Here is a 25,041-nt window from a genome sequence, read left to right on the forward strand (position 1 = left end):
AGACTGAGAGTGATATATTTTACAGCCATTCACTTCACTTGCATGTGGACTTCTATTTTTGACTTTTTATTTCAAGTTGCAGTGAAGTTAATCTGTTTGGTGGTTTGTGTTGGCTGTTTTATTGTAATTTACTCATATAGCTAATGCTACTGTAGTGGTGATGAGTATGCTGAACATTATGCAGTTGTGTAAGTAAACTTAATGTAACACTAGATGTTTGATCAGTTCTGCAGTCGCCCTCCCTTCACCCCTTGTTTTATTTCTGTTTGACCGTGTTTGTCCATCTGAACATGTACCGTTTTTCAGCGAAAGCCCAGGAAGAAAAGCTCCACTATTACATTGTACCAAATTGTGCATAATTATACAAAAAATTAGTTTCAGAGCAACAAGCTGTGCGGGTCAAGCATTTGCAAAACAGATGTAAAAAAATAAATTGGTAGCATTATCAATTTTACAAGAAAGAGCTTCCAAGGACAAATTGAGCAGGCAAGATATTTCAAGTACAGAAGATCTAATTAGGGTAGGGAGTCCTTGTTAAGGGTATGTTTCATCCTTAAAATCCAAGAAGAGAAAATTACTGAAAAAGGGACTTCAGGTAATGAGTGAGTAAAGGTAAGCAAAGGTGATGAAGGTGAAGAGGAAAATGTGATTAGGTGAACAGGTAAAAGAGACCAAGGTGTTAGTTGGTCATATATAAGAAGAAAGGGAGAAAAAGAAAGAGAGGTTAAGGAGGGAAAGGAAGAATAAGTGTTAGATAAGTGGGGCAGAGTTTGAGATGTAAGGTGGAGAAAATAATAGAAAGTAAATATATATACAGAAGGTAAGAGTGCTTTAGATGTTTGAAGGGGATGGTGGTATTAGATAGGAAGGTGAGGGAAGGGGAAAGATATAAAAAGGAGGTAGAGAGGAAAGGGAAGGATCAAAGGGGGAAAGGAAGTTTTGTGAGGTGGTTACAAAGAGATCTCCGGGTGTTGTGTTGGTAATGTCGAAGAGATGATTTGAATTCTTTAGTATGGGTGATAGTTTGCATCTGTATCATCGAAAGCTTAGGTTGTCGAATCCAAAATAATCGATACCTAAGCGTTGAAATCTAAAAACAGCAAATAGCCAGATCATCAAATTCTTTCCTAGGGGAAGAATTCACTTGGCTGTCTGCAAACAAAATAAACAAAGACATCCAAACATAACACCCACCGATGTGCGGGGCTGCACCCCCACACTTCCCCTTACTTAAATATACCATTTTCTAGACTGTTCTACATTGAGGTAAGGGCAAATCCCAGAGAACAGCCACTGAAATTCTTTCCTGAGTAAAGAATTTGATGATGTGGCCATTCTTTGTTTTAAGCATTCGACGCTTGGGTGTCGATGAATATGAATTCGACAACCTAAGCTGTCGACAACTCAGTAGGGATCCACTATTTCTACAGGCCATGGGAAGCTTATTCCATGAGAGGGCAGGGAAATACCATTGTAGATTTTGCTCTAGAGACCTGTTTGAGTTATGAATGTGTAAGAAGCATTCATTTGTCTGTCCTTCTGAGAGGGCATGGTGGGTTATAGAGGGAGACAAGAGGGGCTGTACTAGGGCATAAGGAGGGCTTATTTACGATGGTATAGGTTATTAGAAGTTGAGAATAAATGAATTGGTTAGAAAATTCTAACCAGCTTGAGAGTCTGTAGTGCAAGACAATGATGAGATTTAGGTGGGATATTGGCTGCAAAATCTGGCTGCTTTGTTATATGTGGCTTCTAGTTTAGAAAGATGAGAGGACTCTAGGTTAGTTAGGACTTGTAAGCAGTATAGAAGGTTAGGAAAGCGGTAAGCCTGGGCAAGTGAGATTCTGGAATTAGGTGTGAGGAATCCTTGGTTTCTATAAAGTTAGTACAGTTTTTGTGGGTTTTCTTGATACAGTTCTGTATAGTTGATCATGCATGATTACGCTAAGTAGCTTAGTGTAATATTCAGTAGAGAAAATTGTTTTGTTTAGGTAAGAGTAGTGTTCCTTCTTTTAATTGGGCAGTTGTTGATGTTCTTCGTGTTTCACTGTTGCGGTCATCACATTTGGGTTATCCCTGCCAGGGTAGCCCTCTGCTGGCCTGAATACCAGAGACTTAGTATTTCTGCGTTGGTTGCTGTCGCTTGAGGACTAACATCAGGTCATCAGTGGTATAAAGGAAGGCAGCATGTGCCATTACACCAGTCTTTTTTGCCGTGGAGCCCGAAGCAGAAGCAGTTCACATGAGTGCCGGTCGGCCACTACCTGAGTTTTCGTTTCCGAATTGAAGTCTTCGAAAGTTAAGTACCCCATTGGGGATCCTTTTTTCTTGCACTAACCAATATCAGAAAAAGTTAATTGTCTCACCTGTGGAAACCAAATACCACACCGAGACTTCTACTCTTACTGTGTCACTTGTCTAGGACCAGACCACGACGTCCCTCGTTGTCACTTCTGTGCTTTAATGCCCGAACTATCTGTCGTCGGGCCCTTAATGTCGCCAGATATTTAGGGCCTCGAATTCCAATATGACTTTGGTAAGCCATCCGACAGCAGATCTTCTGAAAAAGCGTAAAGATAAGAGACAAGACCACACTGGACCAAACCTTCCGACAACGCTTCCGTTAAGCTGATGGTCATTCCTCTGGAACTCAGTGAGGCGCTTTCGCAGCCCCTGATGCCAGCTTCAGTTCTTTCGCAGGCCACTACCGAGACCCTTTAGGAGTCTGGTATGCTGCAGAACTCTTCTTCGTCTAAGGATCCTGCGGTCGTCTCTACCTTAGATGGGTCCAGAGCCGTTGTGCATGCACTGGCTTTCGAGGAATTCCTTTGTGACACCGAATTTCGACATAAACTGATGCCTTTTTTCGTGACTACCGTCTTTTTGAAAACAACCGAGTTCCATAGGCCCAGGGGTCGAATCACACCCAAGAAACTGACTACCCATTCTCAGACGCCTGCTTCCTTGCCTCAGTCTCAAATGCTTAAAATGGCAGAAGACCTTATCATGCTGATTAGGGGTAGCCAAACCACTCCCTCAAAAAGGAAAAGAGATCTGTCTCCAGTAGTTTTGTCTGAACAAGAGTCAGATGATTCCGATGCATCTGACTATGAAGACATGCAGCCCCTGTCCACATATGAGGATTCTGATGCAGAGGAATCCATTCCTTCAGCCTCTTCCCCAGAGGATTTTTCCTTTGGGGGAACCCTGCATACCTTAAGGGAGCATATCCAATGGGAGAGTCAAGACTACCCTCAGTCAAAAAGGAGACTCAGAGAGTTACTGAATCTTCCACAGCACAGACCCTTAGCCATCCTCCCAGGCCTAGATGTGGGTGGATGATGTTTTCCTTGAATCAAGCTGGACTCCAGATGCCCTCCCTCCTGCTCCCAGAAAACCAGACAGGTACTACAGAGTCCCTGACTCACAGAAATATCTTTTTAAAAATCCGACAGCTGACCTTTGTCATTTCTCAAGGGCCAAAAGGGATTTATTTAAGCAACCTCTGCTAAGAATCCCACCCCCTCAGACAGGGATTCCCGAGCACTGGACAGATGCGGGTAAGAATGTATACACCTCAGCTACTCTTGCTATCAGGGCACTAAATTGTCAGTTCCATATGCTTAAATATCAGCAACATACCTTGGAACTCCTTAAACAAAAAAATACCTCCTTTCCTGCATGGGCAGAATCTAACGATTTACAAGACTTAATGCGTTCTGCAAGTCAAGTAACTAAACACACTTTGCACTGTGGTTTTGACGCCCTAGAAGCTTCTTGCAGGGCAGCAGTCACTGGATCTGTCATTAGAAGACATGCATGGCTTAAGGAACAAACCCCTGCCAGACAGTCAAATCAAAATTGTTGGATGCACCCTTGCACAAAGATAACTTATTTAGCACTAAAGCAGAAGATGGAAGAAAAAGCAAAATCTATGCAGACGGTTAAAGATTTCTTACATGTCCAGCCCCTTAAATTCAGCAGGCATTTTCCCTCCAAACACTGGTCCTTTCCTTCTCCAAGTAAACAGGGTCAGCCTATGCCCCGTGGAAACAGACCCCACAGATAGCAGCACCAAGGGTTGCAGAGATCTTAGGAGTGGACTACCTCCACTTCAAAACCAGGGAGTTGTAAGCCACCCCCTTATGGTAAGAGCTCACAATGACTCGCCTCCTCCATACCTAGCCTCAGCTCACCTTCACATACCCCTAGGAAGAAAACTCTCCTTTCACTCAGGCAGCTGGGCCACGATTACCAAGGGCCAATGGGTTCTGAACTTTGTGTCTCAGGGGTACAGATTCTCCTTCCACACCATTTCAAGCCCAAAAGGGTTCCCAGATATACCACCAAATCAGTGGGCAGAGGCTCAGGCGCAAATCCATTCCTTGCTCTCCTTGGGAGCAGTAGAGCACGTTCCTGCACAGAAGATCGACCTGGGTTTCTACTCCAGACTTTTTCTAATGCTCAGAAAAGAGGGCACCTGGCACCCCATCCTCGATCTGTCTATCCTAAACACCTTCCTGGTGATCCCAAAATTCAAAATGCTCACCCTCCAGCAGTTGCTACCCATGCTGTCCATGGATGCTTGGCTAGCCACCCTGGACCTAAAAGAGGCCTACCTCCACATACCTATCAGGGAGTCCTGCAGAATATATCTCCGCTTCAGAGCAGGATCTCAACACTTTCAGTTCTCTGCGCTTCCCTTTGGCTTATCTTCTGCTCCCAGAGTTTTCACAAAATGTCTGGCTGTGCAGCAGGCCTTGATCGCTTTCAAACCCCTTCTCTCCCCAGGGGTTCTCCTGATCAAAACAGACAACGCCACTGTGATGTCATACATCAACAAGCAGGGAGGGACTCGCTCCTACCTGCCGTGCAGGCTGGCCATGACCCTTTGTCTCACAGCCTCATCCATGCAAATACATCTGTTAGCACAATACCTACCAGGCTCTCTCAACTCCCTGGCAGACCAATTAAGCAGAAAACTGTTGGACCCACACGAGTGGCAGCTAAACAACTACCTTCTCCCTAATAACTCAGAAATGAGGAACCCCAGAGGTCGACCTCTTTGCCTCCCACACCAACCATCAGCTCAGCAAATTCTGCACCAGGGTGCATCCACTCCATGGCTTGGAAAGTGGATGCCCTGTCCTTCTTAACCTCTTGGTCTAAGCCTTTCCTCCCCTACTTCTCATCCCCAGGGTACTGCTCAGAGTAAGGGAGGAAAAACCAAGGACCATCCTCATAGCTCCAGATTGGCCCTGACAACACTGGTACCCCTTGCTGCACAGTTTGTCCCCGCTGCCTCCATGGAATCTTCCAAACCTCGTAACCCAGAGGGAAGGGGAATTCATGCACCCACAATTGCAGACACTCAGTTTGGCAGCTTGGCTTATTCCCTAACCCCTAACCAATCTACCATCCTCAGTAAACAGGTTCTGGATGTTATCCGAGAGGCAAGACGCCCTAGCACCTGAAAGTCTTATGCAAATAAATGGAAAAGGTTCTGCACCTGGATCCTGGCTAAGTGTGCCAGTACAGCACGGCCATCCATCCCTCTCATCCTGGATTACTTAGCTGACCTACTACACAGTGGTCTCTCTTTTTCCTCTATATAAATTCATGCCTCTGCTATTTCTGCTGATTTTCCCAGTTAGCAGCCTCTTTTCTCACATCCTCTGATTAAGTAGTTCCTCAGAGGGGCTAGCAACTTGAGGCCCCCCAGAAGGGCACCAGCACCAGCTTGGGACGTTAACTTTGTCTTGGAAAAACTCACCCTGCCTCCTTTCGAACCAGCATCTTCTGCAGAGTTAAAGCTTCTCTCCTGGAAGACAGCCTTCCTCCTGGCCATCACTTCAGCCAGAAGGGTTTCTGATCTGCAAGCACTCATGGCTGTGGAACCCTTGATCATCTTCCATGCTGACAGGGTATCTCTCAGAACTAATCCATTCTTCATGCCCAAGGTGGTGTCAAGTGTGGCTCTCAACCAATGCATTAATTTGCCCACCTTCTTTCCTAACCCCCAAAACAAGGGGGAAAGGATTCTTCACTCTCTAGATGTGCAGAGACAGCTCAGATACTATCTGGACAGGACTAAACCCTTCAGAAAGTCTGATCAGTTGTTGGTTAGCTTTACTTCATGGGGCAAAAGGCAAAGCCATCTCCAAGCAAACCATTTCCAAATGGATAGCACACTGCATCCATTTCTGCTACACACAGCATGTCAAGCCTCCCCCCAAGGGGGTCAGGATCCACTCCACCAGAGCAGCCTCCACCTCTGCAGCTTTCCTTGGAGTCCCCACCAGGGACAATCCTGGAGGCTGCCACCTAGACATCTGTTCACACTTTTACTAAGCATCACCACCTGCCTCTCTTCTCCAAATCCAGGGCAGGGTTTGCCTCTGCAATCTTGCAGGGCATCCTAGCCAGCCCCTAGTTTCCTTGATTGCCTCCACCCATTTCCTCAGCTTTGAGAATCTACCCAAATGTGATGACTGCAACAGTGAAGGCACTCTAACATCTACAGTTATGGTAAGTGTACACAACTGTACTTTCTAAGAGTTGTTACAGTAATGTTGCTTTTAATCAGAGAAGATATAAAAAATATATGATCTGATGTTATCATTTTCATTTGTTCCTCAACTTGTGGGTTTCAGACCTGACTTCTGTTCCGACTCGTCCTCTTTCCAAGCTCAAGTTTTGATGCACAAGCTCCTCCTCTCTGTCCCATAATGCTGGCTTTCCCAGAATACTGCAGATCTTGTTTGCCTCTCACCGAAGAAGCATCGGAATTGCGTTGCTCCATTGTCATCATTGTTAAAGTTCTGTAAGTCAGCCTCTACCTTTCCTTTCATTGCTCTTCCTTCATCTCCTCCCACTTCCAACTCCTTCTATATGTATTTGTTAAGAAAAAAGAGAAAAAAAGCCTTTTTTGTAGTTTAAAGTACTTAAAGTTTTCACAGGATGTTCTTCGTTCCACATTGCTGCAGTCCTTACTATTGGGTAGTCCGCTGTCCAGTCGGCCCGAATACCAGAGTATATGGCTGACGTCGGTCAGGGCGCATTAGACTGGCGTCAGTACGTCAGGGTACTAATGCGCATGACCGACGTCATATCCTCAGTCTTTTTTGCCGCATGGTCCGATGCAGAAGCAGTTTTGCGAGTGCAGGTTGGCGTTCTGAAATATTTCCGAAACCGGAGTTTCAGACCGAATCAGAGTTGGCTAAGTACCCCGTTGGGGAACATTTTGGTTTTTTCTTGCCTCAGTATTTAACCGGATGTCAGAAAAAGTGAATAACTGTATTTCTTGTGGGAAACAGATACCTCATAGGGATTACCATACCTTGTGTATACCTTGTTTAGGGCCTGAGCACGACGTTGTTGGATGCCGCTCTTGTGCTAGGTTTAACAAACGCACTATTAAGAGGAGGTTAGACTGTGCCAGGTTAGTGTTTGGAAGCGTTGCAATTATAAAATGCCGCCGGATGCTCCGGCCCGCTGCGACCAAGAAGCGCAAGGACAAAACAGCGAAGCCTAGGGTTGATGAACCGGGAGTCCGGGACGGCGGTTCTTTAGAAGGCTCAGTGGAGCCAGAGGTATTGCCAGGAGTTTCTTTGGAGTCTCAGGCAGAGACTTTACTGTTACAGGATGTGCCTTCTCAGGAGGTAGGCCAGGCTGAGGGGGCTTCTCAGGTAACTGTTCTTCCCTCTCTTCCCAAGGTAGTTAGAGCCTCTCCTTCTGTTGCCAAAACTTCTTTGAGAGGTAGGCCAAGTTTAGCTTCAGTGGGGGCTTCTCCTAGCACTTCAGGTTCTGTGCCTAAGAAACATATGCTTAAAATGGCAGAAGATTTGATTACTATGATTAGAGGTTCTATGCCCCCTCCTGATAAGAGGCCTAGGGTGGAACCTGAGTTTGAGTGTTTGGAACAGTATTCAGAGGCTTCAGAGTCTTCTGCGGAAGATTTGCAGGAGTTTCCACCTTATTCTGATTCTGATGTGGATGATTCCACTCCTACAGCTTCTCCTCCTGAGGATTTCTCATTTTCAGAGACTCTGCATTCCATGAGAGAACACTTTAAATGGGAAGGCCAAGATTACTCTGATTCCAGGAAAAGGCTTAGGGAATTCTTATTTTTACCCCAACATAGGCCCTTAGCTATACCTCCTGTGTTGAATGTGGTGGAAGATGTTTTGCAGAGGCTTCCCTGAACCCTGACTCTTTGCCTCCTGCTCCTGTTAAACCTGATAGGTACTATAGGGTGCCCGAAGCTCATAAGTATTTGTTTAAGAGTCCTAGGGCGGATCCAGAAACTGTTTCTCAGGGGCCTAAAGGTGTTAAGGCCTCTGTGGTTAAAAATCCTGTTCCCACTGATAAAGAGGCAAGGGCTTTGGATAGGTGGGGAAAGAAAGTGTATACTTCTTCCACTCTAGCCATGAGGCGTTGAATTGTCAGTTTCACATGCTAAAATATCAAAATTATCTCCTTTCACAATTGAAATCTAAGGTGGATGCTTTAGCGGAAGGTATTGAGTGTAAAGAGTTGCTGGATTTAGTTCATGTGTCTGAACAAGTAGGTAAGCATTCTTTGCAATGTGGTTTTGATGCTGTACAGGCCTCTCGAGGGTGGCTGCTACTAGTTCTGTTCTTCGCAGGCATGCCTGGTTGAGGGATCAGAATTTAGCTGAGCATGTTAAGATAAGGATTTTGGATGCTCCTTTACAGTCTGATGTGTTGTTTGGTTCGCCTGTGGAAGCAGTTTTAAAGAAAATGGAGGACAAAGCTAAGTCTATGCAAACTGTTAAAGATTTTTGCAGGTGCAGCCACCGAGTTTAGTAGAAATTGGCCTGCTAAGGGGTGGACATATCCTGCTTATGACTCCCAGTCTAGGGGTAGGTCTAGACGTGGTAGGGGCAGAGCTCAAAGTTCTTTTAGGCCTAGAACAGGAGCACACCTGCTCAGACTTCTGGTGAGGGCAGGGGTCAGTCCTTTCGTAAACAGACCCAATGACCTGCCTTTTCAGCTGCCAGAAGATTCTCGTCTGGCAGCTCCTTTGGGAGGAAGACTGTCTCTTTTCAAAGAAAATTGGGATTTAATTACTCAAGACAGATGGGTGTTGGATATCATTCACCACGGTTACAGGTTTTATTTCCATACATTACCCCTTTCAAAGGCATGCCAGACGTTCCTCCTCCACAAAGAAAAGAGGCTCACAAGCAAATTTCTCAGTTACTCCAGATGGGGCCATTCAGCCAGTCCCTGTATCAGAAAGGGGCCTAGGATTTTATTCTCGCCTGTTCCTAGTACCAAAGAAGGGGAACACGTGGAGACCAATTTTGGATTTATCTCTCCTCAACACTTATCTGGACATTCCAAAGTTCAAGATGTTGACGTTACAACAGCTTTTACCTCTGCTGGGCAAAGATCACTGGATGGTAACTTTAGATCTCAAGGAGGCTTATCTTCATGTGCCTATAAGGCTAAGTTGCAGGAAGTATCTGCGGTTTCGAGCTGGAAATTCTCATTATCAGTTCTCTGCATTGCCCTTTGGCTTATCTACTGCCCAGAGTATTCACAAAGGTTCTGGCTCCAGTGATAGCTTACTTCAGGCTACAAGGAATTCAAATCTATCCTTACTTGGACGACTGCTTGATTCTGGCTCAAGAAAAGGAAGACCTTCTACAGCATCTGGAATATGTTATAGCAGTGCTAAGATGCCTAGGGTATTCTGTGAACGAAATAAAGTCCAGTCTAGTACCCTCTCAAGACATGTGCTTTCTGGGTGTGAGACTGAATACAGCAGCCCAGATGGCCTTTTAACCCCGGACAAACAAAAGAGTCTATCACATTACTTCCATCAACTATCTCATCAGTCCGTGCTGACTGCAAGGACAGTCCTTCAAGCATTAGGGTTCATGGCATCTTGTATTCTGGTGCTTCCCAATGCCAAACTGCATATGAGGAAGCTACAATGGTATCTCAAAATGTATGGACACAGCACTGCCAGGATTTGGACACTGTCATTCAAATAATACCTTGCCTTCAAAAAGAATTTTGTGGTGGGCTCAGGAATGTCACCTAAACAAGGGACTCTCTGTGACCCGGCCAGAGGCGAGTCAGATTTTAACGACAGATGCCTCGGACATTGCTTGGGGAGCTCATCTAAATGGAAAGTGGATACAAGACAAGTGGCCTGCCAGACTACAGCATCTACATATCAACATGAAGGAGATGTTAGCAGTCCAGTTTGCATTAATGGCTTTCAAGGAGTTACTTCTTCCAGGGCAGGTGTTGATTCTAACAGACAACACAACTGTCATGTGGTACATCAACAAACAAGGGGGAACACATTCTTACCCATTGTGCAGGCAAGCAATGATTTTATGGGAGACTACGCTCAGCTTGCAACTAACTCTTCAGGCAAGGTTTCTGCCGGGAGCACAGAACTCCTTAGCAGATGTGTTAAGCAGACAAATCATGGATCCCCACGAGTGGAAACTGGATCTTCATGTATTTCAAAGGTTGACAGTGTCCTGGGGAACTCCAGACATAGATCTGTTCGCTTCTCCACTAAACCACCAGCTGCCAAAGTTTTGCACAAAGAGGTTACATCACACAGCTTGGAAAGTGGATTCTCTCTCTTTCATTTGGGAAAATCTTCATGTGTATGCGTTTCCACCTCTTCCTCTTCTTCCAAAGGTGCTTCTAAAGGTCAGACAAGACAAGCCAAGGATGATTTTAATAGCTCCAGATTGGCCTCGGCAGCACTGGTACCCATTACTGAGGAGTCTCGTAAAGAAGCCTCCATGGCCTTTACCCTTGATTCCGCACCTGTTGTCTCAGAGAGAAGGCCACCTGCTCAATGTCAAGCTTCGCTCTCTTCATCTAACAGCATGGCATATTCTGTTTTGAGAGACAGCCGGTCTCAACTTCCTCAACAAGTTTTAAATGTGATTATGGAAGCTAGAAGACCTAGTACAAGGAAAGTGTACGCAGAAAAATGGAAGAGATTTAATTTTGGAGTGCAGCAAGGAATTTGGATATTTCTGAGCCTAATTTGAGTGTGGCTCTTCAATATCTTACTGAGTTATTGGACAAAGGTTTGTCCTTCTCTTCCATTAAGATTCATGCTGCAGCAATTTCAGCTCACTATGATTGTGACCCACCATTGTTTTCGCATCCTTTGTTCAAGCAGTTTCTCAGAGGGGCAAAGAATATAAGACCCCCACGTAGAGCTCCTACTCCTGCTTGGGATCTCAATTTTGTGTTGGAAAAACTTACTCTACAACCTTTGAGCCTCATGGTACTGCTGATTTGAAATATTTGTCATGGAAGACTGCTTTTTTGTTGGCTATTACTTCTGCAAGAAGGGTTTCTGAGTTGCAGGCCCTTATGGCAGTAGAGCCCTTTCTGATTTTCCATAAGGATAGGGTATCATTACGCACTAATCCTTCCTTTATGCCTAAGGTGGTTTCTAGTGTGGCTTTAAACCAAACTATTCATTTGCCCACTTTCTATGCAGATCCCCAAAATAAAGGGGAAAAGATTTTGCACACTTTAGATGTACATAGGCAGTTGCGTTATTATTTAAGCAGGACTAAGGACTTCAGGCAGTCTCAGCAGTTGTTTGTTTCTTTTGCTTTGAGTTCTCAGGGCAAGCCTGTGTCTAAGCAAACTATTTCTAAGTGGATTGGGTTTTGCATTTCATTTTGTTATTCCCATCATGGCAAGGAGATTCCAGCTGGGATTAGGCCTCATTCCACTAGGGCTACTGCCACTTCAACAGCATTTCTAAGGGGTGACAACTAAGGATATTTTGGAGGCAGCTACATGGAGTTCAGTGCATACTTTCTCTAAGCATTATCACCTTCCTCTCTACTCTAAGTCTAGGGCTGGTTTTGCCACAGCTATTTTGCAAGGCATGTTGTCAGCTCCTGCTTCTTTATGATTTGCCAGCCTCCCTTACCTCTGCTTTGGGATTCTACCCAATAGTAAGGACTGCAGCAATGTGGAACGAAGAACATAGTACAGTTTTGTACCTACCATAAATGTAGATGTTCGAGGATCCACATTGCTGCAGTCCAATTTACCCTCCCTCCTTCCCCTCTGCGTTTAGGGGTGGTTGTGTAGGTGAGGTTATATGTTGATATTTTTGTATATATTTCTGTATATATTGTACATATTTTTGGTGCAGGTATTTTGGGCCTTGTCTTTTTAGGGTCTTCTGACATCTGGGGCAAGAAAAGACTGAGGATATGACGTCGGTCATGCGCATTAGTACCCTGACGTACTGACGTCAGTCTAATGCGCCCTGACCGACGTCAGCCATATACTCTGGTATTCGGGCCGACTGGACAGCGGACTACCCAATAGTAAGGACTGCAGCAATGTGGATCCTCGAACATCTACATTTATGGTAGGTACAAAACTGTACTTTTTCTTTCGTGTTTTCAGTCTCTCTTTTCTCTCTATTCCTCTTTTCAGTCTCTTCTTTTTCCCTGTCTCAACTGATTTATCATGGCTGAAAAGCCCGATAAACCCTTGGGGTTTAAAAAATGCACTTCCTGTGGGCATAGGATTCCCTTGTCTGATGCCCACAGGGAGTGAGTTTATTGTCTATTCCCTGCTCACCTAGACAGTCTTGCAAGGTGTGGGGTGGTTTTAATCTCTGTGCTCTTGCAGACCTCTGCAACAAGTTTGTATTGAAGGGTTTACACCTTTCCACTCTGTCAACACCCACCACTTTAGGGGCTCAACCCCCCGTTAGAAAGCCCAAAGAGGCCAGGGAACCCAGAAAGCATTCCCCAGAGCACTCCTCCTCAGAGCCACTTAGAAAGGAGCAGAAACCTTCGGATCCAAAGTCATGTGATCTGGTGATTGTGGTTCCTGTTCCCTGTGCTCCAACTGTCTCCTTGGAGCCAGGTGTTTTGGCTCGGAGCCTTCCTTCCAAGGAGGTGTCACCCAAGCCATTGTCCAGACCACCTTCTACATCCTCCTCCATTAGGTCTACCCAGAGCTTGTCTGAGAGTGAGGTGGATGCACTGATGAGACCGTGTCTCAAGGTACAGATTCACATGGGGGTACTGCCAGCTCCGTACCAAAGAAAACAGGGGACCTAAAGCCAATTCTGGATCTGACATTCCTGAACAAATCTGTAAAAAACTCAAAATTCAGGATGGTCACAATCCAATCCATCCTACCTCTTCTGAAGATGGACAACTGGATGTAGTCAATAGACCTGAAGGATGCGTACTACCATATCAAAATGGAGAGGCACTGCAGAAGGCATCTTCATTTCAGTGTAGGAGCCAGCCATTACCTGTTCCGAGTGCTTCCTCTTGGTCTCACCACAGCCCCCAGATTGTTCAGCAAATGCATGGCAGTAGTTACAGCTCATGTCAGACTGCAGGGATATACCATGTGTTTCCTTATCTCGGCGACTGGCTCCTAACTGCTTCAACCAGGCATCCACTCATTCAAGCCAGGGATTACCTGTTACAATTAGCTCCCACTATGGGTATAACTATAAACACTCAAAAAATCGCAGCTCAGGTCTGTCCGGGTAATAGACTTTATTGGACTTCATTTGGACACAACCAGAGCTATGGCCTTTCTACCTCTAGACAGGGTGTCCATTCTAAGGTTTCATGTTTCCCAGATCCTAGAAATCTCATCTCCTCCAGCGAAACTAATTCTAAGAACGTTTGGTTCTGTGACTGCCACTGTAACATTATTACTACAGTAAGTGTACACATGCGAATCCTACAGTGGACGTTATCATTTCCTTGGTCATTACATTAGCATCCTCTGACTCACCCTATAAAACTGTCAAGGGTTTGCAAAGACTCTACTCTAGTGGCCCCATTCCCAGGAAGTCTACCAGGGTTGTTCCTTTATTCTTCCCACGCCAAATGCCAATCTGACCACGTAACCCTCTCATTTGGGTTGGGGAGGCATTTTCTGGGACAGACTGTCCAAGGAACGTTGTCTCATGCAACCAGATTGCATATCAATGTCCTGGAGATGAGTGGTTCTTCTAGCACTACACAGCTTTCTTGCTCTCAGAACCATTACAGTTCAAACAGACAATATGTCCATTGTGTGGTACATCAACAAGCAAGGGGGAACCAGATCTTACTCACTCTGTCGAGAAGCAATGAGAGTGTGCCAATGGGCAGTCTCTACCGACCGCTTTCTAGTCGCAATGCATATTCCGGGGGAGTCCAGCATTCTAGCAGACAGGCTCAGCAGAGCAGTACTGATGCCTCACGAGTGGGCTCTGAACCAGTCAGTGGCAGACATGATCTTCCACAAGTGGGATCAACCTTGCTGTGACCGTTTTGCTTCTTCCCTCAAAAACAAATGCAGCAAGTTCTTTGCCCTGATCCCTCCACAGAGACAGCCCCTGAGAGATGCTCTTGTCCTTGCTTGGCCTCCCGGTCAACTCTATGCATTTCTGCCTTTACCCCTGATTCCCAAATTCCTTCAGAAAGCTAATCTGTTGAAGAGCAAAGTAATTCTCATTGCTCCTTTCTGGCTTTGCCGGGCTTGGTTCACCTTTCTTTGGTCTCATCAGCTTTGTTCACCATGGAGTCTGGAACCTCTTCCAGACCTGTTGTCCCACCCCTCAGGACAGACTCATCCATACCTTCAAGGTTTAAAATTGACTGCATAGTTTCTCCACTTACAGTAATGGCTAGACATTCCAGGGTTTCAGCCCCAGTCCAGCAAGTCATGATTTCAGCTGACAAAGCTTCTACTAGGAAGATACATAAGAGCAAATGGAAAAGGTTCTCTATTTGGGGTCAGCAGAAGTTGATCCTTTTAGGGTTCCTGTTCCTGTGATTTTAGACTTCCCGGCCTTTCTCTTTCAGAACAAAGCCAGCTATTCCACAGTGAAGGTTCAGTTGGCAGCCATTTTGCATGTCCACATTGGGGAAAACTCTGCTACCCTAGTGTTTCCCAAATTATATAAGGTTTTTCTCAGGGGCACCTTTTTACTCTGGCCTCCAATCAAAGATCCAACCCCTCCTTGGGATCTTACTTTGATACTACAAGCCTTGGTTCTTCCTCCATTTGGACCAACAGCTAAAGTGGATGTGAAGTTTCTGTCCTGGAAGACTGCCTTTTTGGTTGCTATTACATCAGCGAAAAGAGTTTCTGAGCTCCAAGCCCTCTCTGCTGAACCCCCTTATTTGATCTTCCATAATAATAGAGTTTCTTTATGGACCAATCCATCCTTTTTACCTAAAGTGGCCACGGAAGATATCAATCAATCCATCTCCTGGTTTTCTCCCCCAATTTCCAGAATAAGGGAGACTACACTCAGCATCTTCTGGATGTTCAGAGGCAATTACGTTTTTATCTGGACAGGGCAAAATCCTTCAGAAAATCTGACCTGCTGTTTATATCTTTTTCAGATGTGAGGAAAGGCATAGCAGTTACTAAACCTACTCTGGCCAGATGGTTGCGAGATTGCATCTCCGTTGTCTGTTTATCAAAAGGCTTGCCCTTGCTGGGGTGTGTCAAAGGTTATTCAGTGAGATCAGTGGTGATTTCTCAAGCCTTTTCCTTGAGAATTTTGATTGACAATATCTGTGCGGCTTGCCTCATGGTCAAGGTCTCATACTTTTATTTCGCATAATAAACTAGACATTTCCAGGAGAGCATTCATTTGCTGCTATTTTTTTCCAAATTATTCCAGCAATATTTAGATATACATTGACAACTTTGGTTTTACCTTCATCACACAAAGGAATCCAGGAAAGATGAACAGCCGTTTATCTCCACGTGTTCTGCCAAGAAAGAACAAACCATGTCTAAGATGACTCTGCCGCTGGTAAACCCGTAACTACTAGACCAAAAATGCTCCCTCACATTTCAAGCCATATTCACTGCCTTTCTGCAAAGTTTACCCTTGGAAGAGATTAACAGCAGCTGCTTCATGAACAGCCTTGCATAGGTTTGCTAAACATTATAGTTTGAATACCTTTTCTAGGGCACCTGCTGTCTTTGGAGCAGCCATTTTAAAAGGCTTACTTACTATCTTGTGCCACCCAGGGTCAGCTTGGGATGCTGTCCAGCTCTTTCCATCATCTGAAAATAAACAGAATAAATATGCAAGTTATGTATTTACGAGAATATTAGATTTAACTGGACTGTGGAATAACCCGCCTACTACCCTCCCCCCGAAACTGTCACTTCTGAAGGGATCTGCAAGAACCCTGAAAGCCAGATTGTACTACTCGGTGTTTCTCAGTGTTTCTAAATGGTGTTGAATTACTGTTTTTATTCAGGATACAAAGCTGGCTATTCACTGTTTCTTGATCTAGAGCTCTTCTCATAAGAGCAAGGGTTTATGGGACAGTGGAGTAGCTCAATCTTATGAGGAGTGTTGTCTAAAAGCCACCAAGGCAACTACTCCAGTTGTTTCTAGTGGCCAGCCGGCTACCAGATAAATCTAACATTCTGTAAGTAAGTTACTTGCATTTCCTTGAGTTTGATTTCCCTTGTAAGTGTTGTTATAGAGCATCTGTAATGAAGAGTATATCTCTGTACAGATAACCCAAAGCTTTACCAAGATACAAGTGATGATAGGCTGAAGTAGGATTTGAAAAGGTTTGCAGATTGGTCATATTTATGTAGCAACTTAAATTCACTGCAGATAAGTGCAAATGATGTCACTTTGAAACATGAAACCGTATACATTTGGAAGAATGCACAGTTGAAGTACTAGTGGCATCTGTGGTGCCAATGGACTTGATGTGGTCCAGTCAGATAACCTGAAGATAAAAAGGTGGAGAGTAAAAGTGGCAGTAAGGTTAAAGAAGGCTAGATAAATGTAGTGGAATGAGAATGTTGGCAGAAAACATTAAGATGATAGCTCTTTATGCAGCACATTTATCTGGAATCCACTTCTTATGAGGTTTTTATTTGATAGGAGGATTTTAAATTGTGCAGACAAAAATGCTTCATTGACTGCAGTAGGAAGCACTGTAAAGAGAGATGTAGATAGGATTAATTCACAAGACCATTCAGGGAAGGAAGGGGTGGGTGTGATAGTAACTAAGTACATTTAAGAAAATCAATACAGACCATAAAACTTGAATCTCAGAAAGATCTTAAAGAACAAGAATATACAGTTTGTGGAAGAAGGATGTTTAGCTCAGGACAAATATGAAAATGGTTTTGCGTCTGATAGTGTATGGCTTTCAGTACAGTGAACAACCTTCTTGAGTGTGTTCAGGGAGTGGAAAATGGTATAGAGAACACAGTCATGCATTAAATAAACACAAAGCTACTTTTGTGTATTGGAGTGGTAGATTAGGATGGGAAGCGTTAGACTGTTGGTAAGGATGTGTAGCTTAATCATTAGACAAGACAGTGTGCATATTTAATAAGCCCGGCAATCCTTAGTGTCAGAAGTCTTTGTTTTTATAACTCTGAGCTAGAGGACTCTTTTATTAGTTAAAAATTTTGTTTTCTGTTGCCTAGGTCTTGGGGAACTTATGACCCCTGAAGAAAAGACAAAACTCTATGCAGCAATTGGATACAGTGAAACTGCAGCTGACCTCACTTTACCAAAGTCTGTAAGTTGTGTCTGTAGTAATATGTACCTCATTGAATAAGTAGTTGCATGCTCTTTATTGGTCCTGAAGAGGACATGTTGAGTAACATGAACAGTTGTCATCATAAGGGAAAAAATGTGGCAGACAGTGGAGAGTGACACTGAAGAATCATGAAAATGATCAAGCTTTTGGGACAAAGTAATTTAGAAGCATCTGAGTAAGCTGACATGTTCCCGTTTCCCATTAGTGGAAAAATATTTAATGTTAACGTGACCACTTTTTTTGCATGTTTAAGCATTTGTTTTAACCAGTAATTCCCCAGTTCAAAAAAGCCCTGCAAGCAGAGTGAGCCTTTAGTTTGTCATTTTATGAGGAGCATCCGAGTTTGGCATCCTGATGCCTTCTCCAACAAAGAACTAACAGAATCTGATTTCCCATGTAATGTTCAATAGATCACTGTTGCAGCAACCATTACAACATGGCATGTGTCCTGCCAAGGAAATCGCATGTATGGCCAGTGTGTAAAGGTTTGAGCTCCTTTCTCATTCACCATTTATCTGCCTTTAGCATGAGACATACCTCTCAACCTGGAAACATCAAAAATCTGGACAAAGGCCTATGAAAATAGGTACATATCTGTATGCTGATTAACATAAAATTTACATACATAATTATGTAACCCCACCCACTTCAGTGGAATTGTGGGATACCAACTTTCAAATGCAAACTGACGGGCAGACAACCAAAGTATGGCCCACACACACACACACACACACACACACACACACACACACACACACACACACACCAAAGAAGCTGCTGCTAATATAAATGCACACACAAGTAAAGCCTCCTGCCTGCAATCATATAAATAAAAGAAAAAGCTGTTGTTAAACTGGTAGACCTATTTGCAGGGATAACAATAAGTGCAGACTTATTTATTTTAAAACATTACTGTCTGTGACAGCTGTGATTTGATTTCAGGAAGCCAGATAGCTCTACCATAACAAAATCAATGCTTAAATTTGCATTTCTAGTAAAGGACTCCTACCGAATGTTTTCTCAGTTAAGTTTTTCTTTAGTCATCAAGTGCTTATATTCCTGCTGTGGTTATTTCTGTTAAAATAGACACGGTACAGTACTACACAGTGGTGGCAGTGTTTATACCCCTAAACCCATGGGATGGTGCCAAAAATAGTAATGAAACACTGAGGGAGAAATAAGTTTGCCCTAACACTTTCTGTCTTTCCAACCTTATTATTATGATTATAGTTCTAAGCTAAAAGAAAAGCAGCAAGCATGTATCAGTTCCCTTTGCACAAAAAGCAGAAATGATTGCACTATCAAAATATACAGCGTCACATAACATGTATCAGTTTGCTTTTGTATTAAAAAAAGAAATTATTGCACTATAAAAATATATGAATGATACTTCTCAAAAATAAAAAAAAAACAATTGTTGTAGAGTTAAAAAAAAAAAAAAAAAAAAAAAAAAAAAAACGACACTTACTGCAGTGAGGAACCTACCAGACTTGGTGGTATATGATCAGCTTAATTATGGAAGTGCAGTCATGGTATTTAAGAGGTACACTTCGTTTCAAAATGAACATAAAATCATGGCTACCAGGATAACATATCAATTACTCCCAAACTTATTTAATCTAGTGAATTCTCAGTACTTCCATAAAGCAGAAATCTATTTCAGTTATTCCAGTAAATAAAGATGGTATGGCTGTTATTCAGAGGAAATCTCCTGGCAGAGACCTGTCTCTCTGATTATTATTGTATTGAATCTTTCCTCAAATCTTTCCTGTAGCAGTTTCCATAATTCTTCAGAGGTCTATCTTTCTGTTCAGTGTGCTTGAGGGTTATACATTAAAGTCTAATATTAGCCTGAGTATTTGTCTTTAATTCACTTGTGTCAGACTGGAGACATGAGAACTCTAAGAATAATGCAAACCACCAGATGCCATACTCCAGAAAATAGTAAATATGGCTGCTGAACTAAATAAAATAGTAAATATGGCTGCTGAACTAAATAAACATTTCATGTTTTTGCATTGGGTTTTATTTTTTCCCAGTGTACGATGCGGCCCAGTTTTTAGGCTTACTCTTCACATTTTCCACACCTTTATTGTACTCTGTCCAGTGCTAACTTTCATATGCCAAAAGTAGTAAGAAAATGTGATTGTTCTATAATGAAGAATATTTTGAAGTTATTTAAACATTTGTTTATCTGTGAACTTCACTGTGAACGTCATAGAAAGCTATTGGTCAGGCAGTACAATGACCTTTCCAACGATCCTTGATAGAAATTTGTATCCAGACTGGGACACTGTAAACTATGGGCTGCAGCTAGAAAATGTAATGCAGAGGTCAAAGTATAAGTGAAGGGAATAGTTTGCCAAATAACAATTAGGTAGATTGCATATAGTTTAATTTATAACCAAGTGCAGGAGCCAGGGACATCTCAGACCTTTTTTTTTGTTCCTCCTGTTGAGGAGCACAAAAAGTGACCTAGCTTGTTCTAGAAGCACTAGCTAGACAGTTTTGAGAAACAAACCTTCTCTAGTTCTCTCCCTTCAAGAGTAGAGGATCACGACAACAGGGATTGGTACAGAATGATAGATAAGCCAAGTAAGGCTCTGCAGCTGCCCTAAAAATTGCCCCTTCTAAATAATATCCTACTTACACACACACACACACACACCAGTTCCTACCCGAAATAAGCAGCTAAGTCCACCACAAAATGAAGGCTGAAGTAGATCCAGGCTGCACCAGGCAGAAAGCAGTCCATTCTTTCCCACGAAGCAGCAGAAGAGAAGGTGTCCTTCCTGCTCGCAGCAGATCCATGCAAAAAGCAGCAGCAGTTGTTTCCTTCCCGCTCACGCGTGTTCAAACAACGGAAATATGCACGCAAGTTGAGCTCAATTCCGACAGGCTGACAGAGCTGGCGTCATCACACACATGATGACGTCAGCTCAAAACACGGAAAAAATAAAAATTTAAAGAAGCCGGCAAAATCCGAAGTGAAGGGGTGCCACTCGGGAATCGTGGCACGCCAATTTTTGACCCCAAAACTCTGTACAAACCGAGTAATTCGGGATGGTTGGGTGGTCTGGCATGAGATTATGTGGTGTTATAAGACAGACATGTGGGTGTACCAGTTTTCAGAACTTTCTTGTTATATGTTAACTTACACAGACTTCATCAGCTTAGTGTCAGGAGTATTGGTCAGCTTCACTTATAATTTTGAACAGTTAAGTATTCCCACTGGAAAAGTTTCCTTTTCTATGTAAAATTACATTAAAAAAATTCTTACGTCTGTCAGAAAGGGCAGACATTCTTGCGTTAGACGAATCCCCTATAAGAAAATAACTCCCATACTTGTGTATGTTGCCTGGGAGAAGAGCACAAAGTTGGCTGTTGTGAAATTTTTCTTTCAGTCCTAAATAAGGAGTAGTTTAAAGTCCGTTAAAAACTTCATTTGAAAACAAATACCTCAGATATTTGGAACATGTGTCCATGGCATTGGACTCGCCTTTCAGACCTCCTCCCTCAACAGAAAAGGAAATTGTCCAAAACGGTTTCTGAAAAGTTATGGACTCCTCCTCTTTTCTGAGGTCTAAGACTGATGATACCACTAAGGCAGACTCAGTCTGCCTGTTCTGGTCCCCAAGTGTGGACCCCTCTGGAGGCTGCTAAGACCCAGGAACATAGCACATCCCTTCAGACTGTTGCTTAGGCAAGATTTGCTAGGAAGGAAGAAGTGCATTTTATACTGTCTGAGGCAGAGGGAGGCAAACACCAAGTACTGGTGATGGACATCATTGGGTTAGTTATGGAAGGGTAGCCTAAAGATGTCTGTCCTAAAACCATAAGGCTCGAGAACCTAAGAAGCAAACACAAAAAACTAAGCACTTTTCTCATTTTACCTCTTCAATGCAGAAGGGTGCCCGGGAGGATTGGTACAATTTGCACATAGTTTATTCATAGTCATTCATTATCTCTAGGCTTCTCTTCCAGGCTCTCTAGCCCTTATTAAAAGAAAAAGAAACCTATATTTCTCTGAAAATGAAGTTCTCTTTGAATTTTATTTATTTGACTTGTTAAATTCTGATTCCCAAGTCAATAAACATTTCTTTAAGTGTACATTTGGCTCAGTTGTTGCTGTTTCTAGGGCTGCTGCTATAGGAACTGTGATGCATAGAAATGTTTGGGTAGATTACAAAAGTTTCTGAATTATGCAAAGGCTCAGCTTTTAAATGTCCATCTAAAGATATTTTTAGAAATTCTTCAGCTGAGGATCTTGAGAAGCTGGAAGAGAGGTTAAAGTAGATGTAAGGAATCAAACAGTTGCCTGTCCCTCTTCCCAAATAAAGGAATTCCTTCTTTCTCTTGACCTTTCTTTCGAAAACCAAAAGGCTGCTAAATGACAGAAGGAAGAAAAAAAAAACAAAATTTCAAGTGTCCTCCTTTCAAAAAAAAAGACTGTGCCTTTTAACTCCCCCTCCATTTCTCACCGTGATCTTCATTTTCAAACTGCAGGAAGGCTATCCCGCTGTCTTCATCTGTGAAACAGATTAGCTCATTTGTCTGGGAAGTAAAAATAGTAAATCATGGATGTTAATTATATTGATCATTGTTGTAGCCTTATTGATATGGGTTATATATTCCATAGGATATAACAACTGCTCGGCTTCAAAAGCTTCAGAGCACATTCCAAACCTGCAGTCAGTCAGCTTGAGCTGAGCTGACTAAAAGGGCAGGTTTGGACGCCAAGCCCTTCATAGCTTTCCTGCTGCCAAAGAGTACACTTCTGTGAAGCTTCATGGATCGATGTTCAACTTGTGCTGTTCATTTGCAGGACAGATAAGTTCCCTTTGGGGGAAACTTTCTTTAAAAAAAATATATATATATTTTATTTTCCTGTTCAGGAAAGTTATTTTAAAACTAGGAGTTTGTGTTTTAACGGATTTTCACAATACTGTGATTTACTTTTAAATGGGAGCACCTTTTTCCTGTCCGTTTAAAGTTGTTTAAAGTAATTGAAAAACAGTTTTGCTATGGATAAATTGCATTTATTGCACTTTTTTGGTGCTTGCAAAGTGTTTAAATGCTTTTTACTATGTTTTTATGTGAAAAAATACTTTTAAAATCTTACTTTTTTACCACCTTTTGCTGTTTGTTTTCCCCATGAAAGAGGCACCTTTTTAGGCTTGACCATGGAACAAACTGTTGGTCCTGTGGTTGGTTCTTTCAGCCACAAAAAGAAAAAGTTAAGTAAACAGCCTTTGTCACTACAGCATGCTAGCAGTTTGCCTCAGCCACAGGAGGGTGACTCTGCTGTGGATATTGTACACATTGTGTGTGTGTGTGTGTGTGTGTGTGTGTGTGTATGTATGTATGACTCAGTTGAGACTTATTTCCAAGGCTAAGGCTAGTGGTACTGTTTAGAGGAGGTTTGCCCAGCTACATTCTTAGAACCTCCCAGATGAAGATAAAAGTTAATTTTTAATTCTCCTTTGGATACCGATTTAGTCTTTGGCAACTGTGCTGCAAAGGTGCTCAAAAGGTTGATAAAAGGGGTAAGTTGATATAGGATTTTTCAGCCCTCCTTTTCCAAATTTTCAAAGGGTTTCTCTAACCCCCTCATCCACTTTTGAGAAGAAAACAAAATAGAGTTGCAATAAAATGCGGGTAAGCAGATGTTTAAGAAGAAATGGCAGAAGGGTTCAAAAAGAATTTTGGAACACATGAAAATCAGGGACAGTCCAGCAAGTCAAAAAAGACTATTTAAGGGAGCTTGTGTGCCCTCCACCCCCACTTTGGCAACCCCGTTTCCCTGCCAGAAAGTCTGAATTTCCACTTTTCTCTCTGGTAACTGATAATCTTCAGAACTATTTTCTGGAACTATTCATCAAGGCTGCAGATGGTATTGGGAGGAAATTCCTCCTTTCCAGAGGTTAATCCCTCAACCAAGAGACTAGACTCTCTTTTTTCCACCTGATCTTCAACATATTCTGTGTCAGGATGTGATTTTCCAGGTGTTTTCCTTTATTTAAGGATGTTTTTAGTGCCAAATGAAAATGATTGGAGACCAGTTCTGGATCTTTCTTCCCTAGAACTGTTTGTGATAATGCCCAGATTCAAACTGATGCCACTACATAATCCATCTCCTCATTTACATTTCCTGGTAACACTAAATTTAAAAGATGGTGATCGTCACATCCCTGTTCAACCAAACATTGGGTGTTAAGGTTTTGTGTGTCTGGATTACATTTTCTGTCTTATTCTTTGGACTAACCACTGTACCAAGAATGTTGGTGCCTAACTCGAGTTATCGCAGGCTTCAGGGTATCCACATTTTCCATATTTAGACAACATAATTATCTTTACAAAGTATCAGAAATCTTTCACTTAGATGAGAGATTTCTTACACAAGCTGACATCCTAAGAGAACATTCGAAAGTCTTTTTCGACTCCAACAGGATTGCATTCCTGGGGCGTCAGCTAGACGGTGCAATTCAAAGAGCTTTTCTTTGACAGGAAAAATAGATCTCTGTCTAGATCTATTTCTAAGGTTTTCCATTCAGACTTGGGTCATTGCAAGAAAATACCTTAGGATTTTGTATCTCATGGCATCTGTGATTCTCATGATACCCTGGCAAGACTCCACATGAGAAAGATGCATTGCTAATTTGAAGTCACTTTGATCCCAGCACCAACATCATTTGACTTTTCAAATCCCGGTGCTGGGGTTTTCCAGAAGAGAAGTCATTTGGTGGAGATGGCAAATATTCTTAAATCCTGGTCTCCCTTTCTCCCTCCGTTTCAAAGCAGTCAGACACAACAGATACCTTGAACTTTGCTTGGGAAGCAGTTTTAGGAGGGATAAAACTGCAAAGTGTGTGGGACACCAAGGACAGATGCAAACACATTAATATTAGAGATGCTTGCTCTGATTAAGGGACTCTGCTATGAATCTTCTTTGGTCCCCATGATCTCAAGTTGTTACAGACAATACTCTAGTCATGTGGTACATCAAAAAGTAAGGGGGAAACAGGTCATGCCCCCTTTGTAAACTAGCCAGGATGTACCTTCATGTTACAATCTCACTGTATAGGCATCCTGTATTCCATTAGAGCAAAACTGTGTGTCATAGGTTCATAGGTAGGTACTAGACTATCTGCCCGAAGGCATTTATAAGCCTAGCCAGAATGTGTTTGCTTTCGCCACTCCCTTAGATTAGTTCCCTGTGCCTCTATCCAGCAGAGCCACTGAAGTGATCCCCGGGGTAAACTTTTTCCCATCCATTCGTCAAGGTTTGGAATCTTGTTCCAAAGCATGGGAAGTCTCTGGGACAGGAATCTATCCCTCCAGCACATTCTATTTATTGTTGTGGTGAGGTTTAGATCCCTAGAGCGTGTGGCTCAAGAGGATATGGTTTTCTTTAGGTGGAGCATGTCCATCAATTCTGG

The 25,041-nt window shown here is 42.9% G+C and overlaps 1 protein-coding gene across 2 annotated transcripts in view; it reads left to right on the forward strand.

Annotated features, from left to right (window-relative positions):
• VPS13A (vacuolar protein sorting 13 homolog A) overlaps positions 1 to 25,041 on the forward strand; it is a 4,910,496-nt gene that overhangs the window by 1,260,990 nt on the left and 3,624,465 nt on the right. For both annotated transcript variants that reach the window (XM_044060868.1, XM_044060869.1), the window contains exon 16: positions 17,487 to 17,581. In XM_044060868.1, the coding sequence (XP_043916803.1) occupies positions 17,487 to 17,581 (95 nt within the window). The remainder of the gene's footprint in view (positions 1 to 17,486; positions 17,582 to 25,041) is intronic.

The sequence above is a fragment of the Protopterus annectens genome, chromosome 2.part0 (assembly GCF_019279795.1).
Source record: "Protopterus annectens isolate FY-2018-M chromosome 2.part0, PAN1.0, whole genome shotgun sequence".
NCBI classification, from domain to species: Eukaryota; Metazoa; Chordata; order Ceratodontiformes; family Protopteridae; genus Protopterus; species Protopterus annectens.